The following is a 15,583-nucleotide window of genomic DNA, read 5'->3' on the forward strand; positions in this document are numbered from 1 at the left end:
TTTTCTATGTGATATGATGTATATAAGTGAGCAAAGCCATTGCCATAAATCAAGAGCTGTTTCTACCCAAATCATTAGTTGAGGGCAACTATTCTTCTATCCCTGCCACTTGATTAGCTTATAAAAAGACCTCATTAGGCCCCTCTTGGACATAGTAGCAGCCAAGAAAGTATCATTCCAATCTTCAACTATAACCCCTAGCCCTAATCCCTCCACAATTACTATTATGTAAGAAAAGACTTCATTATGATCTTTGGAATCGAATACACACATTCAATTATTGAGAAAGATAAGGATGAAACTTTAATGATGTACATTTTTTAAAATTTAATGTGCGTGAAAAACAAAAGGTTAGGTAAATGGTGTAAAAACATCTCCGATAGAATTGTTATACCCTATTTTACCAATTTTGGTGACAAGGAGGGGAAACCACAACTCCACCAAGTTCGCTAGTTGGTTCTCCAATTTGGAAAGCACACTTTTGGAATCTGGTGGCTCACTACATCTAACAAGAAGGAGAGAGAAATTGAAGTCTTGCATTATTCTTGCAACAGTCAAAAAATTCAAATTCAAAAATTCAAAGTCTTCTTCCTCTCTCTCTCTCTCTCTCTCTCTCTCTCTCTCTCTCACTATGTCTTTGTTTCTCTCCCTCTATTATGAATTAGGATAATCAAATGTTTAAATTTTAAGAAATAATAAAATATTCAAGATTAGCCAAAATAGAAAACATTGGTACATGAATCACTTTTTAAGTAGTTTGCTAGCTATAATAGTTTTTTTAGCTATTTTAGCTAAAATTTAGAGAACAGCTAATATAACGTTCATGTCAACTGATGTTATAAGTTCACACAATTGTCACGCATCCATCACTTGCCTACTTGGCACAAAACAAGATCCAGCTAAGGTAAGTGTTGTTTATTTGACAAGAATATCACATGAAAGTTTTATATACACTTATTATAATTAAGATTAGTTCATTATATCATGTTGATATGTCACATGATGTTATGTCGCGCAGACACAAAATTTCTTGTCAGTGACAATACCCTACCACACCAGCCTAGCTAATCATTTTACAAGTTACGGACTTCCTCTTCAGCCTTTCTACTTTGTATAGTACTAAAAGACCTGAGCTGAATTTTGTCCTGTCTGAGCCCATGGTACCATGCGCAGTGCGCTTCCACAATCCACAGTTTCGGGGTGCAAAGTGTGACGATGAAACATCGCATGGGGCTCTACAAAGTAGGAATCTTGATAGACTCTTCGGTCTCCACAGAGAGAGAGAGAGAGAGACAAAAAAGACACAGAAAATTAGAAAACAGAAAAGAAAACCAGCTTTCACCAACACTCTCCACTACCAAACAAACCAAACAAACACAAAGAAGAAAGTTTCTTCCTTTCTCCTGCCATTCCCTTTAAAAAGGTTCTTAAAACAGCCAAACCCAAAAACCCAACACACAAAAACACTCTCTCTGTTATAGATCCGCTCCTTTGCAAAAGGGCTTTGCGTTTTTGGTGTGAAATTCATTGTGGGGTCCATGAAGATTTCTGGGTCGTCCTTAAGTTTCAGTCCAATGGCCTGGCGGCGATGATCAATTTGTTTCTTTGTGAAGAAAGTTGGTTTTGCAACTGAGTATTAGTTGTGAAGTTTAGTCCTTTGGTGCTTTCTGTGATAAGATGCAATCGGATGGGTCAGAATCATTGAGCCCAACAACCCAAAGGCTACAGTCTTTGTCAGCCGCTGATACCAGAGGGAAGCATAGGATACAGGCCGAGTTGAAACGGCTCGAGCAAGAAGCTAGATTCTTAGAGGTCAGTGATGCTTTTACTCTGATTCTGATGCTGGGAATTTTGTCCTTTTGATATTGTTGCTGTTGCATTCTATGTTGAATTTTGATTGTTTTATATCTCATTTCCGGTTTTGATTGGATGCATGTGTCAATCAGACAGTGAAATTTCCAATTTCAATTTTGAATTCAATTAGCTGCTGGCTTTGTACGGTCACCGAATTTTCTGTTTGAAAATCGATGTTTGGAATTTATTAGAAAATTTAGCTGAGCGGTGAATGTGTTGAACTGGGTGCAGAGTTTGAAATGGTTTGGTTTAGTTGTTTGCTAGATTATGGTCTTGTTTTATTGATCGGTGGGTTTGGTTTCCTAGTTGTATAGTGTAATGTGAGAATTTGGGAAGTTCTATGCTGCCCCTTTTGAGTGTGACCGTCTGAGCTTTGCCTATTGTGGCCATGTGACCATCTTATTCACTGTTAGCTAAAATTTATTAGGGTGGTTGTTTTATTAAAAGTTGGTGTCCTTATGTGGAAATGGATTTTTATGAATTGAACTTCGGTGATTTGCTTTGCAATTGCAACCATGTCTTTTTCAGACTTCTAGAGTTTTTGGAGTTATTAGTCATTTAGTTAGTTCAGGTCCAGTTATTATGTAGCTTTGTGCTTAGGCGTAATTTGATTGCCTTCTCGGTTGTTATAGTTTATTGTGCAGAAGGACAAACTGATTTGCAGAAGATAGATAATAATGGAAGTAGACGGTCCAGGACATTTTGGTGTTTAGTTGTCTTGCTTTGAGTGGGTGCATGTTTCCTGCGAGACAACTGATTGGTTTTGTTGTTGGTGAAAGCAGGATGGTTTTTACTGCTGCCATGTAGGAAAGTTGTTTTAATCACTCATTTTTAGCTTATGAGAAGTGAGTCATTGAGTTTACACATTATACAGTGACATACTTTCCCCACTCCTTTTGCCTTTGTCTGTATACATATTTCAGGCTTGGTTAGTGTTCTTGATGATTGTCATATGGTCAAATGCCGTGCAAGGCCTGTGAACTTTTTGTCTTTAAGCTATTCCTTGAAGACAAAACTTCATTAGGTTGAAAAGATGACATGGGGTGTTGCTGAAGAAAGTGCAAGAATAAGGTTCAAATATATGCTGTATTGTAAAAATGCATGACCTATCAAATTGTTGATAACTGAAACTTAAAAAAAAAACTAAAAAGAAATTAGCTCAAATTGCAGAATATTCAGTTGAATCAAGCAATATCTACAAGTTACTTGAGGGTGTATTAACAACAGGAGTTGTGTAATGGTTAAAGTTGATCACAGTTACCCGGAGTCAATGTATGTTGACCCCTAAGCTTTTACTTGTCAGCTGTAGAATTTCATAAAGGCTCTTAAATTTGTTGCTGGGTGGTTGGAAAGATGACTTCTCTTATGCCGAGTAGAAAATTATGAATTTATTACATTTATGTTGGGGTTTTTTAACCTCTCGGGACTTTAACTGTTAAAACACCCTCAACTTCCCAACCTAGGAGCAACCAGATATATGGGTGTGATCAGTCATGTGGACTGGAGTTAAAAGCTGTTATCCTTTTAGCACTATACAACATTATTTTTCTCAGCAAAACCTTCATTGAATCAATTTCCTGAACCTACTTATTTAAGCAATAGTATGCTGATTCACTCTTGACCCCTGTAGAAGTAGTGTAATGAAGAATGCAAAATGCTCCCACCACCCGTTTTCAAAAAAATCTGAGGAAAATTTATCCTTATGTAAAATTATATAAGACAACAAACTATGAAGTAACCAGTTCTTTTTTTAGCTCTTCCTAGGAATTAATTTCACCAACATACCATATTAGAATCTTTCAGATTACATTAAATTCGTTTCCAGTTTTAAAAACACAACTGAGTGACTACTTTTGAAGTAAGATATAGAATAAGACCGAAAAAATAGGAAGTGAAGTACATTGAAACTTTCCATCAACTGCATTTAGCTCGATCAATGCCATATTCCTTCACAAGACTCACGTTCTTTTAAGAATTGCAACTCCATATCCTCTTCCACCAAAGAGGTAGGGCACCTTGAAGAGAGTGAGGTGTAGACTGCCTTTTGGGGAAAGTTGGATGTCAATGTCATTGAACTGTGTAGTGTAACCTTCTCTTGTTATGATAAGTAGCATGCCCTTGTGCGTCATTTTGTTAACATTTTCCCTTTTGGAAGTAATTGGCTTCTCAAGTCTTTCTGTAATACATCTTAACTAAAACCCATGATGCACATGGTCAAGCATCTAGTGGCATGTTTCAGCTTCCCATGATCCTGAATTTTTATGGCCAAACAGCTTGGGACATTATTCACATTTGGATTGATTAGGAGTTGGAGTTTTTGAGTATGTTCATTGCTTTAATTGCTTTCCACCCTTTTTGGTGGGAAGGAGTTTCCATGAACTAGTTGTGTGATTTGGTATCCATAAGGCACCTGAAAAGTGACTCACTGGCATGTTGTGTGTGTGTGTGTGTGTGTGTGTGTTGAATAACCCAGAATTTAATAGGATGGTCGTTTGACATTTCATGTATGTCATTATTTATCAGCATGACTTAAGTATTCAGACTGCTAATGGATTTATTCTTTAATGTTGTCTCCACAGGAAGAGTTGGAACAACTGGAAAAGATGGACAAGGCCTCAGCTGCATGCAAGGAGTAAGCATGATATATCCTTAAATTGTTTGAGTTTTATCTAGAACGCTTGTTTTTCCCATGATCAATTTGTTAACCGACTTTTGTTTTGTACTTCAGAATACTGAACAATGCAGAAACAAGGCCTGATCCATTACTCCCAGTGTAACACCTCTATTCTAGTTCTTTGTTTCATTTTCTAAATTCGCGGCCCTTTTCTTATTGTAATTTACTCTTGATTAACAGAACACATGGCCCTCTTAATCCATTTTGGGATCGATGGTTTGAAGGACCCAAAGATTCAAAAGGTTGCAGATGCTGGATACTGTGATGATCATTGCTCAGTTCCAGGCTTCCATTATCATTTGTTCACAGAGGCTACAATTCAGACGTATCACAGATTTCGATTGTTGCTGTTATTCAGGAATGTTTTACTAGATGCTTCATTGTGCAGATGACAATTTATGGCAACGCTTCCATTCGTGTGCCTTTAATTTAGGGCAGTTGTGCAGAGTGTAGCAAGTTTTCAATTAAATGCTTCAGTGTTTTGGCAGAGCATAAACAATTTTCCAGGCATATCATATTGTTTAACGAAATGCTTAATGATTCAAAATGTAAAATATTTCAAGCATTTGAAATTGGAAACAATCTACAAATTTGCTCAGAGCAAATAACATTGATGATACATAACTGACACTTTTACATCACTCATCCTTGAAACCCCAAATATGTGAAAAATCTCTTTTCTCTGTCTCTCTCTCTATCTTCAACTCGGTGCTTTTCCTGTAACCCGCTGGGCAATCCAACCTAGACCATCATACAGGCCATCTCCTGTGAGGGCACAACAGGCTTGGATGTGCCAGTCATGATTCTTAATGCTGTGAAGAGAAAGGGTGTCAGTGATCTCGGCCGGGGTCATGGCATCCTTGAGGTCTTGTTTATTTGCAAAAACCAGTACAACGGAATTTTGAAGATCCTCATGTGCCAGCAACCTGAAGAGTTCATCTTTCATAATAGAAATCCTGGCCCTATCCGTACTGTCTATTACTGCAATGATAGCATGAGTTCCACGGTAATATGTTGCCCATGAAGTCCTTAGTCTATCTTGTCCGCCAAGATCCCATACCTGTCATGATTGGCATAATCTTTAGCTCTTATCATCTAACAACAAATAACTCTAAGCATGACATAATGCCTTCAAGGACAGAAAATGAAATGAAAGAAACATGGAAAAGAATATTGTGAGCATGTTAAGGTATAGAGAGGTATAGAGAGGCCTTATAAATGCAGTAGCTAAAAATATTCAATGAGTTCAAATGACAGACTCATAGCCAGACCAACGAGGTCAACATACACAAAGCTGGGCAGTATCTTGTAAACATTCAACTTCATTTCTACACTTCTGACCATCATCAGCATTAAAGTCACAGTTATCATGCTCAGTTGGCAAGTAACGTTACATCCGTGTCAAGTCAACAAATACTTCATATTGTTCCTTGGCATGCTAATGCAGTAAAGTTCATTGATATATGGGGAATCACCATGTGATTTGCCCTAGCCAAAAGCTTATCCTCCAGACATAACAAAATCATTATCCATGCCATTTTCTATGTACAAACAATGATATATATACATGGCTCTAATAAGTGGCAATAAATATGAGAACCTTCCAATTAAAAGTTACATTTACAACCAACTATATGTTCTCTTCCATCTATCTCTCATTATGCCAAACCTCCAAATATACTATGAATATTAGTTTCTTCAGTCTTATGTAAATTCATTATACTAATTAATACATGATTCTCTTGTACAAGGCCAAGAATATGTTAACTTCAAACTTAATAGAACTTTATCATCCTTCCACATACACGTGCAATTCATACAAATTAGAAATGCATACACACGCAAACACACATACTCAAAAGAATGTTCAAGCACCTGAAGCATAGTAGGTAAGATTTTGTGCAAGGACAAAAGACTCATGCTTATGTGAGTCTCCCAATATAGAATTAATTTTGTGTAAGGACTAAAGCAACAACTTTACCCAATGATTTCATCCCCTCAATGCTCGCAATGATAATTATTTAACTAAAGAATTCATGGGAATGCGTTTGCTGGGTGTGGGATTAATAACTACGTCAGGATTAAGAGGCATTGCCATGGAAAAGATTCTCAATAGCTGTGAGGGAATTGCAGGTGAAAGACGGAGAGTAACCTCAAGATCATTGCTACAGAGGATGACAGAAACGGCCAGCAAGGTATTTTGGATGGCAAGATAAATAGAAGGAAATAAAATCCTTTGTGTAGTACTAAGAAACCAAAGAAAATGGGAAAGATGATTTCTTTAAAGACCCCCTATACCTACAGACTGCATAGCTCTTTATGAAGAAAAAAAAAATATGTGAGAAAATCAAGTCCAATTGCCAAATATACAGAATTAGAAAATCCCGCAAATGGGTTATCAGAAACCAACTAAAATCCAACAAACAATAGTGACAAGAAATGTCCTAACTTGATCAAGAAACTCATCCATCCTAAAGTGGATAATCATCCAGTAACCAAAATAACAAAAGCAGAAAATAGAAGAGGGAGAGATGGGATTTGGTTATGGTACCTCAAAGCGAATGTTCTTGTATACAAGCTCTTCGACGTTGCTGCCTACAGTTGGGTTCGTTGTGACAACCTCTCCCAAGTGTAATTTGTAAAGGGTAGTGGTCTTCCCAGCATTATCCAACCCAACTACCACTATCTTATACTCTTTTGCAGGGAACAACATGAACCAAAACTTCGAAATGAATGCCCCCATCTTCTATCCCCAAACCAAAAATCCAAACTTTACCTACAAGACCCAAAATTCATAAGAAAGCAATATTACCCAATAAATTTGAAATCAAATAGAACCCAACCCAGAATATAAATAAAATACCTGCATACATCATAAACATACGTGACGGTAGATAAATAAATTAAATCAAGATCCAAATAATAATAATCAAGAATCAACTAATTCACGTGGGTTCGATCCGAAATTAGCAGATCGAAGAAGTAAAATTTTCAAGAACTAAAAAAGGGGGAAAGGAAATTGATCGAACCTGGACTTGGATATTGGCGGAAGGGTCAGAGATGGAGGGTGCGGTTGATCGGGATGGGAGGTTTTCCGATGGTTCGGGACGCAGAGGTTTGGAACCAGGAGAAACCCCAAAAGTAAATTTGGGTTTGGATTTAGAAACCAAGTTTTGGGGTTTCAGAAATTCTGAGGCTGCGTCGCTGCGAATCCGATCTGTAAGGGAAAGCTTTGGTTTGTTGTGTGAAGGTGATAAAGGAAGCGCCTTTGTATTTGTGTATTTTATTGTAATGGGTTGTTAATATTAGTCGTTGAAGAAGTACCCACCAAAAATATTTATTCGTTCAAGTGGTGTCGGAGGCCACTGCCCATTTGCCTATTTGGGACTTGACGTCTCTCTTTACGTCCCTTTCTTTACGTCTATCCCTTTCTCTATCTTGCCCAAAATGAAAGAGGAGTAGGAATCAAATCAAAAGAAAAGAAAGATGAGGAATATCCAATTGTGTTAAGATGCCGTTCAACGGCAAAATTAGAATTACATTCTCTTATGTTTTATTGTTTCAAAATTGTTTTTGCAAATTTTCTTGACCAAAATGAAAAGATGTAGCTAAATTAAAAGGGCCTATGAGAAACACTAAGGCCCAAACCAAACTAACACTTCCTATTCACACTAGTGCTGGGTAGGTTTATTTATTTTGAATGAAGTCATCAATTGAGAAAGTCAAGATTTAGGAAGAGAAATAATGGGTATGTACTTGGCTATCTTCAAAGAAATAAGAAACTGCTCCTCTTTTTTAAGCATCCTAATTTTACTCTTTTTTTTTGGGAAGATTATATGATTTTAATATTACTTTGACATAATTACTAAATTAATTAACTAACTCTTAATTATTCTCTCTTAAAACAATTGGAATAACTCCGAAATCAAAATTTATGTTCATAGACTAGCTCGTTTTGTTATAATTTAACTGATGCATCTAATGTAAGGATTATGAGGATTCTTCCGATATCATTGCGGATGTCTAATGTAATGTTTATCTATCAATAAATATCGCTTTTTCTCAGAAAAGGGAAAAAAAAAACTTGCCAATTTAACTTGAAAATCACCAAATACTTGCCAATCTAGTCTTCTTGTATTGAAGACTCTCCAGTCCCAACTGTACAACAATAATCAACACAGGCAGGTTGGTAAACATCACCAAATTCCACCGCTCACCCTCAGCCACGTCACCCAACTACACACAAACCGAAAACGACACCGCATCCCCTGCTCTTTTCATTCTCGGCCGTTTTTGGCCCCCCTCATTGCTGCTCACTTTGGAAACACCTCCAAGGCTCTCTCTCTCTCTCTCTCTCTCTCTCTCCTCTTCGGCAACTCCGCCCACCTCTCTTTTAAATCCCCCAACCTTCTCACTCTCTGACCGTACATCTCCGGTCACCGCCAATCACAATGTCACAGTCTGTGCATCTCCTCACCCCATCGAACCTCGCCGTCCCCAAACACAACACCTCCTTCCTCTCCCCCTTCAATCGCCGGTTACCGGTCACCACCACCACCGCCACAACCGCCGTCCCCGTCTTCCCGAAGCTTTCGATCAGAGCCGCCTCATCCGATCGCGAGCCTTCCGTTATCGTCACCGACAACGGCACTTCCTCTTTGGGGCTCCAACCCCCTGCTTCGCAGCCCGACCATGCTCTCTCCAGCTCCATCGAGGTCGACGCTGTCACCGAGGCCGAGCTCAGAGAGAACGGATTCCGTAGCACAAGGCGCACCAAGCTCATCTGCACCATCGGCCCAGCCACCTCCGGCTTCGAACAGCTCGAGTCGCTCGCTGTTGGCGGCATGAACGTCGCTCGCATCAACATGTGCCACGGCACTCGCGAATGGCACCGCGAGGTCATACAACGCGTCAGGAAGCTCAACGAGGAGAAGGGGTACGCCGTCGCCATCATGATGGACACCGAAGGCAGCGAGATTCACATGGGCGATTTCGGTGGCGCCTCTTCTGCAAAAGCAGAGGTTCGTTTGGTTTCTGCGGCATTTTCTCAAACAGTTTGTGTGCATGTTTTGATGCTGAATACTGACAACTGGTTAGCTTGATTACTTTATGTGCAGGATGATGAGATATGGACTTTTAGTGTCAGAGCTTTCGGCTACACTCTCCCCGAACGCACCATCAATGTGAATTATGATGGTTTTGCTGAAGGTAATTAAATTAAACTTACCAAATTACCAATTTGTATTCAAAATTTCAAGCTTTTTCCTTTTCTTGATTGAAATGGTGAAACTTTATGTGATATTATGCTGGCAGATGTGAAAGTGGGGGATGAACTGCTTGTGGATGGTGGCATGGTGAGGTTTGAGGTGGTTGAGAAGCTTGGTCCCGATGTTAAATGTAGATGCACGGATCCTGGGTTGTTGCTGCCTCGGGCTAATTTGACATTCTGGAGGGATGGGAGTTTAGTGCGAGAACGTAATGCCATGCTTCCCACAATTTCTTCTAAGGTTTGCTCATTCTTTTCCTCCTCTTAGATAAAAGAAAAAACATAAAGGACTTATCGTTTGATGTGAATATTAAATTGCTAAATGGTTAGAATGGCTTAACCTAAGTGTTGCATGGTATTGACCATATTGAGTAAATTGCATAAAGCCCAAATTTGGAATATTTGCATAAAGATTAATTCTTTTGACAATCCCAACATGGATTAGGTTATGGTTCAACTTGGTTGTAAAGCCAATCCTATACTCCATTAACCCTGTCTGGTATTGTCTGGTCAAACTTCGAATCTTTCTCAAAAGCATATCATGAATTGGCAACTCTTAACTTTAAAGTGTATATCATTTGTGCTGCTATAATTTACGTGTTTGCTTTTACAGTAGCATTTTTGTGAGTGTCAAAGCTTATCTTTTGGTCTCATACTCTAGCTTTCAATTTATTCAGGATTGGTTGGACATTGATTTTGGGATTGCAGAGGGTGTTGATTTTATCGCTGTATCTTTTGTCAAGTCTGCTGAAGTGATTAATCATCTTAAAAGCTATATTGCTGCACGGTCTCGAGATAGGTAAAGTAAAGTCCTGAATATGCGTGCATTCTCAGACGTTTTATGTTGTATAGAAGTGCATATATATATATATATATATATATATATATTATATTTCTTGGTCATATGTTATCACGTCATCATGAAACCTCCTTTCAATTGTTACTGTGGACTGCTCTTGTTGGTTTTCTCATTGTTAAGTGATTTGACATGTTTTCAACTTCTGTGTGCATTTTGTGAGACTTGTGGTTGGTCAAAGTTCTCTTAATGTGTTGGCTGTGCAGTTAGTTTAATTGAATAATTAAAGATCAATGTACCTATCTGCCACTTGAATTAGATCTACTGAGATTAATATCATTCCACTTTTGATTAATTTTTTGTCTATTTTGGGAATTGTCTTTATATCCAATATCCAATGTGGTTAATGTGTGTTTCTCATTTAAGCTGATAATATTCATTTTTTAATCATGTTGGTGCAGCGATGTTGCTGTCATTGCTAAGATAGAGAGTATTGACTCACTAAAGAACTTGGAAGAAATTATTCTAGCATCAGATGGAGCAATGGTAGCAAGAGGAGATCTGGGTGCTCAGATACCGCTAGAACAGGTACCAGCAGCCCAGCACAGGATTGTTCAAGTTTGTCGGCAGCTAAATAAGCCAGTCATTGTGGCTTCTCAACTACTCGAATCTATGATTGAATATCCTACACCAACTAGAGCTGAAGTGGCTGATGTTTCTGAAGCAGTGAGGCAGCGAGCTGATGCTTTGATGCTCTCTGGTGAGTCTGCTATGGGCCAGTTCCCGGAGAAGTCATTGGCTGTTCTCAGAAGTGTTAGTCTGAGGATTGAGAGATGGTGGAGGGAAGAGAAACATCATGAAGCTATGGAACTCCCAGGCGTTGGATCGTCATTTTCAGACAGTATTTCAGAGGAGATTTGCATTTCTGCTGCCAAGATGGGTAAGCATTATTTGATTGATATCTGTCAGTAGTTTTACTAAATACGTTTCTAAGTGAGGTAAGTTCAGCAATTATCCGTGTGTTACGTAAAATGGCAGATCTGCAAAGAGAGTCTTGATATATGAAGCTTCGGTATGCTGCTAGTACGGATTTTACACCAGGATGTACAATACGTGTCATCTAAATCAGTCGGTCTAAGAAAATAACAAAAGCAACAATGCCATTTATACCAAGCACATACCCCCACACACAAAGCAATGTTGAGATAATCATCTAATGTTCTATATGTGATTTTGTACATTTTGGTTGCCAGATAATGTTTTGATTAATTACTTTCCAATCTGTTTTCCTTTTATATATTGTTGAAAATGCACTGATCGTCCTAGTTGTTCAGAAGCTGAATGAAAATGTCCAATGACATAAATATGATGTTTTCCCTCTATTTATAAATTGTGTTTTTTAAACTGCATTTCAGCTTCATCTATGTATTTGTACATTTTTGTTCGTTCATGTCTTGATTGATTCTTGTCCTCCTCTATAGGAACTCATACTATGGTATATACTAGTTCGTTTCATGAGACTCTGAGTCCAGCAGTGCATGTACTTATGTTATCTGTTTTCAGAAAAATTGTTTAAAAACTTGTTACTGTATATATTAGATACCGCAGTTGTAGTATACTAATCTGGATATTGCATCAAGAGTTTCATCAAAAAGTGCATCCAGAATAGGGTTCAATAAAATGAGAAGTTTTCATATAATGACAATATGTGCCCTTTTTTCTCCTTGTGTTTGTTATGTTTGGCCTCACCTGTCTCTTGGCCCTCGGCGACCTACTAAGCTGGTTAATGTAATGCAAATGACTGAATTTTTTTTTATTATCGTCCCTTGCTGCTGGATTGTATACTTGTTTTCATCATTGTTTTTTGTTGCATGTGGAACCATATCTTAATGTGAATTGTGATTTTGCAGCTAACAATTTAGGGGTAGATGCTCTTTTTGTCTATACAAAGACGGGCCACACGGCATCTCTCCTGTCACGCTGCCGGCCTGACTGCCCAATCTTTGCTTTTACTAACACAACATCTGTGAGGAGGCGTCTGAACCTACAGTGGGGTCTGATACCATTTCGGGTGAGCTTCTCTGATGATATGGAAAGCAACCTGAATAAAACCTTCTCACTGCTCAAGGCCAGGAATTTGATCAAATCAGGTGACCTTGTTATTGCTGTCTCAGACATCTTGCAGTCCATCCAAGTTATGAATGTTCCTTAAAAACTGGATTTCATTTGGATTGCAAGTGTTTTCTTGATCCTTCTAGATTCGGTTATATCTATCGAACTGCTACGTTCATTGCTGCAATTTGGTTCTCGGTTGAAAAGAAAAGGGGGTAATATGGAGATAATCAAATTTCCTTTATTGATCTGACCGGGGCCTTGCTTCAAGATCCACCATGGAATTTGTCAGGTTTATGCCCGCTTGAGCTGCTTGGTTTTTTTTTTTTTTTTAGTTCATGATAGTGCCTTGTGACATTAATCTAGTGTTAGGGTGAGATATGACAAGAATTGTCCTTGAAAGGCCTATATCTTTATGTTTTGGCGTTGCACAAATAGTTTACCTTATGCATTGTATTGCCTTGTTCAACTTTAAAATATGTGTTTTGATGTGTTTCTGAGATTGCATCAAGCATGATCAACAATAACCATTTTCAAGTTTAATGTTAAGCGGTGAATTGCATTCTTAGAGCATCCACAATGAGGGGGTGAATAAGGGGGTGTATGTTAAATATATACTCATTGTCACCGGAATAATTTCCAATTGGGAGATGTAAAGGTGGTAAACATACATCACCATCATGGAGATGTAAACTAAAATGCACATTTACATCTATTTTTACACCCTTTGCAGGAGGGACCCATCTAAGAGAGAAAAAATGAAAATTTACATCCTTTTCCATTGAAGTAAAAAATGTATTTACACCCTCCGAAAATGTAAACTTTACCCCATTGTGGATGCTCTTAGAGCATCCACAATGGAATGGTGTATAAGGGGGTGTATGTTAAATATACATCATTTGTCACTGGAATGATCTCCAATGGGAAGATGTAAATGGTTGTAAAAATACACCTCCACCATAGAGATGTAAAATTAGATACACATTTGCATCTTCTTTTACATCCTTTGTAGGCGGGACTCACAAGAGAAAAAGGGAAAGAGAATGATTGAAATTCAAAATGGAAAGCCTAGATTTCATGCAATTTGCATTGCACTTCCTATGGCCCATATTTGTACAAACATAGATATTTTTATGTTAGTTTGTAGGTAAAATCTTCTCAAAAATATGTTAAAATCTATGTTCCAAATTTAAATTTTTTAAGTCCATTTATTTGGAAAAATAAAATAAAGTAACATGCACAAAATTAATTTTAAAAAGTTAAAACATACAAAAAACACAAAAAAAAGAATTATCACAAACAAATTGAATATGCATCTTTGGATTTACATCGTTTTCCATTGGAGTAAAAAACGTATTTACACCCCCTAGAAGTGTAAAGGGAATGTAAAAGTGGTTTTACACTGCACACCTTCTCGTATAACTTATTCGCTTTTGGTCTTGCTAGGCCAAGACTAATTGTTGCAGGTATTAGGGTAGTAATATTATTATGAGTTCTTGGATACACTTCTTTCGTGAGATCACATTTAGCTAGGAACCTAGACTGAGAAAATCCATTCTATCCCCATTTTGTGGAGAGTTTCAGCTCAATAGCACAATTAAGTGGAGACAATTATTACTAGACTAAAGATTCGTTGGTAAATCCGTGAGCTTGATCATATCAGAAGGCAAAAAATCAATACAAATTTATAAATAAACTTAATCCTAGACATGTATTTATAAAAAAACCCAAATACTATTTAAACATAGAAACACACTCAAAATTAACAATTGTATATTTTTTGGGTGTGTTTATAAATGGGTTTTGAGTGTGTTTAATGATGGGTTTTGAGTGTGTTTCTATGTTTAAATAGTGTTTGAGTTTTTTTATAAATACATGTCTAGAATTGGGTTTTTTTTATAAGTATCCCAAAAATCAATTATCCTTAATTATCATTATTAGTATTTTTGGAACAAGCGATCTTGCCAACCTTACACCACAACATTGGTTTCTCTGAAAACTCGACAAAAGCTTGCACCAGAAAGCCAAGCAAGCAACACTAGAAAGTATCCTTAATTATCTACATTTGGTGAGCTTCAAGCCTTCAAACCCAAGATGACAAATCAAGTTCAAATTAGGAAATTAAAGTATATAACCCATGACTCAAAATAAAACATATTTCCCAAAAATAAAATAAAAACATTTTTCATATATTTTTCATGTAATTGCCACAATTTCCGTAGAAGATATACAAAAGGCCCTTTAAGAAAAAAACATGAAAACATATAACTAAGATATATTTTGAACAGAAGCACGGCAAAGGGGACAACGGCTTTTCCAGGTGCTTAACCATTCATCAATGCATGGCTTGTGAAACGAATGGTTACAGTTAGCAAGCAACCTGCACTTTTGACCCTCCATAAACTCGTCCAAGCAAATTACACACTCATCAGCAGTAGTAGTAGAGAAGCTTTGATCAGTTCTATACGTGAAGACTGTTGATTCCTGCGGTGGCGTCGTTTCCTCAGCCACCACTGCAATATATCTGGCATGGTAATTTGAATAAGGAGCTCGATGATAAAGATTTGACGGCCGTAGATTTGTTAATTGCGCTTCAAGATCATCAACGTGCCTTCCACCACTGCAGAACCGAAGTATGAGGTACACGATGAGCACTGAAAGATTGGAGATTCCATAGAATGCTAGAAAAAATATTATTGGTAGAGTTATCATGGCCATCAGTGGTGACTCTTCAATCATCATTATTGTGTAGCTGAGATCGTTTGCAGTAGTTTTAGCTTTCTAACAATGCGATATTCTAAATTGGCGCAATCCACTTATGCTAGTACGTAGTTTTACTTCGAACTTGGTATGGCCTGGCTCCTTCTGGCGTCTTTGGTAT

The 15,583-nt window shown here is 37.7% G+C and overlaps 3 protein-coding genes across 3 annotated transcripts; 2 read left to right on the forward strand and 1 right to left on the reverse strand.

Moving 5' to 3' along the window:
- Nucleotides 1-1,253: 1,253 nt before the first annotated feature.
- On the forward strand, nt 1,254-5,027 carry LOC103323962 (guanine nucleotide-binding protein subunit gamma 2). Its single transcript, XM_008225990.3, has 4 exons — nt 1,254-1,812; nt 4,434-4,486; nt 4,583-4,627; nt 4,709-5,027. Exons 1-4 carry the CDS (start codon nt 1,678-1,680, stop codon nt 4,791-4,793), a joined length of 318 nt encoding a protein of 105 aa, XP_008224212.1. The 5' UTR covers nt 1,254-1,677; the 3' UTR covers nt 4,794-5,027.
- An 18-nt stretch (nt 5,028-5,045) lies between these two features.
- On the reverse strand, nt 5,046-7,971 carry ARFC1 (ADP-ribosylation factor C1). Its single transcript, XM_008225989.3, has 3 exons — nt 7,558-7,971; nt 7,080-7,304; nt 5,046-5,588 (listed from the first exon to the last, which is right to left on the reverse strand). Exons 2-3 carry the CDS (start codon nt 7,269-7,271, stop codon nt 5,229-5,231), a joined length of 552 nt encoding a protein of 183 aa, XP_008224211.1. The 5' UTR covers nt 7,272-7,304; nt 7,558-7,971; the 3' UTR covers nt 5,046-5,228.
- Nucleotides 7,972-8,663: 692 nt separating this feature from the next.
- Nucleotides 8,664-13,197, forward strand: PKP-ALPHA (Pyruvate kinase family protein). The gene is made up of 6 exons (XM_008225988.3): nt 8,664-9,549; nt 9,646-9,736; nt 9,842-10,035; nt 10,472-10,593; nt 11,052-11,530; nt 12,501-13,197. Exons 1-6 carry the CDS (start codon nt 8,980-8,982, stop codon nt 12,800-12,802), a joined length of 1,758 nt encoding a protein of 585 aa, XP_008224210.1. The 5' UTR covers nt 8,664-8,979; the 3' UTR covers nt 12,803-13,197.
- Nucleotides 13,198-15,583: the final 2,386 nt, after the last annotated feature.

Source organism: Prunus mume, linkage group LG2, assembly GCF_029339155.1.
Source record: "Prunus mume cultivar Tortuosa linkage group LG2, ASM2933915v1, whole genome shotgun sequence".
Lineage (NCBI taxonomy): Eukaryota > Viridiplantae > Streptophyta > Magnoliopsida > Rosales > Rosaceae > Prunus > Prunus mume.

Coding starts and splice junctions, on each gene's coding strand:
- LOC103323962 (XM_008225990.3), top strand. CDS start 1,678: ATGCAATCGGATGGGTCAGAATCATTGAGCCCAACAACCCAAAGGCTA. Junction 1,813..4,433: donor AAGAAGCTAGATTCTTAGAG/GTCAGTGATGCT, acceptor TTGTCTCCACAG/GAAGAGTTGGAACAACTGGA. Junction 4,628..4,708: donor CCTGATCCATTACTCCCAGT/GTAACACCTCTA, acceptor CTTGATTAACAG/AACACATGGCCCTCTTAATC.
- ARFC1 (XM_008225989.3), bottom strand. CDS start 7,271: ATGGGGGCATTCATTTCGAAGTTTTGGTTCATGTTGTTCCCTGCAAAA. Junction 5,589..7,079: donor ACAAGAACATTCGCTTTGAG/GTACCATAACCA, acceptor CAATCATGACAG/GTATGGGATCTTGGCGGACA.
- PKP-ALPHA (XM_008225988.3), top strand. CDS start 8,980: ATGTCACAGTCTGTGCATCTCCTCACCCCATCGAACCTCGCCGTCCCC. Junction 9,550..9,645: donor CCTCTTCTGCAAAAGCAGAG/GTTCGTTTGGTT, acceptor CTTTATGTGCAG/GATGATGAGATATGGACTTT. Junction 9,737..9,841: donor TTATGATGGTTTTGCTGAAG/GTAATTAAATTA, acceptor TTATGCTGGCAG/ATGTGAAAGTGGGGGATGAA.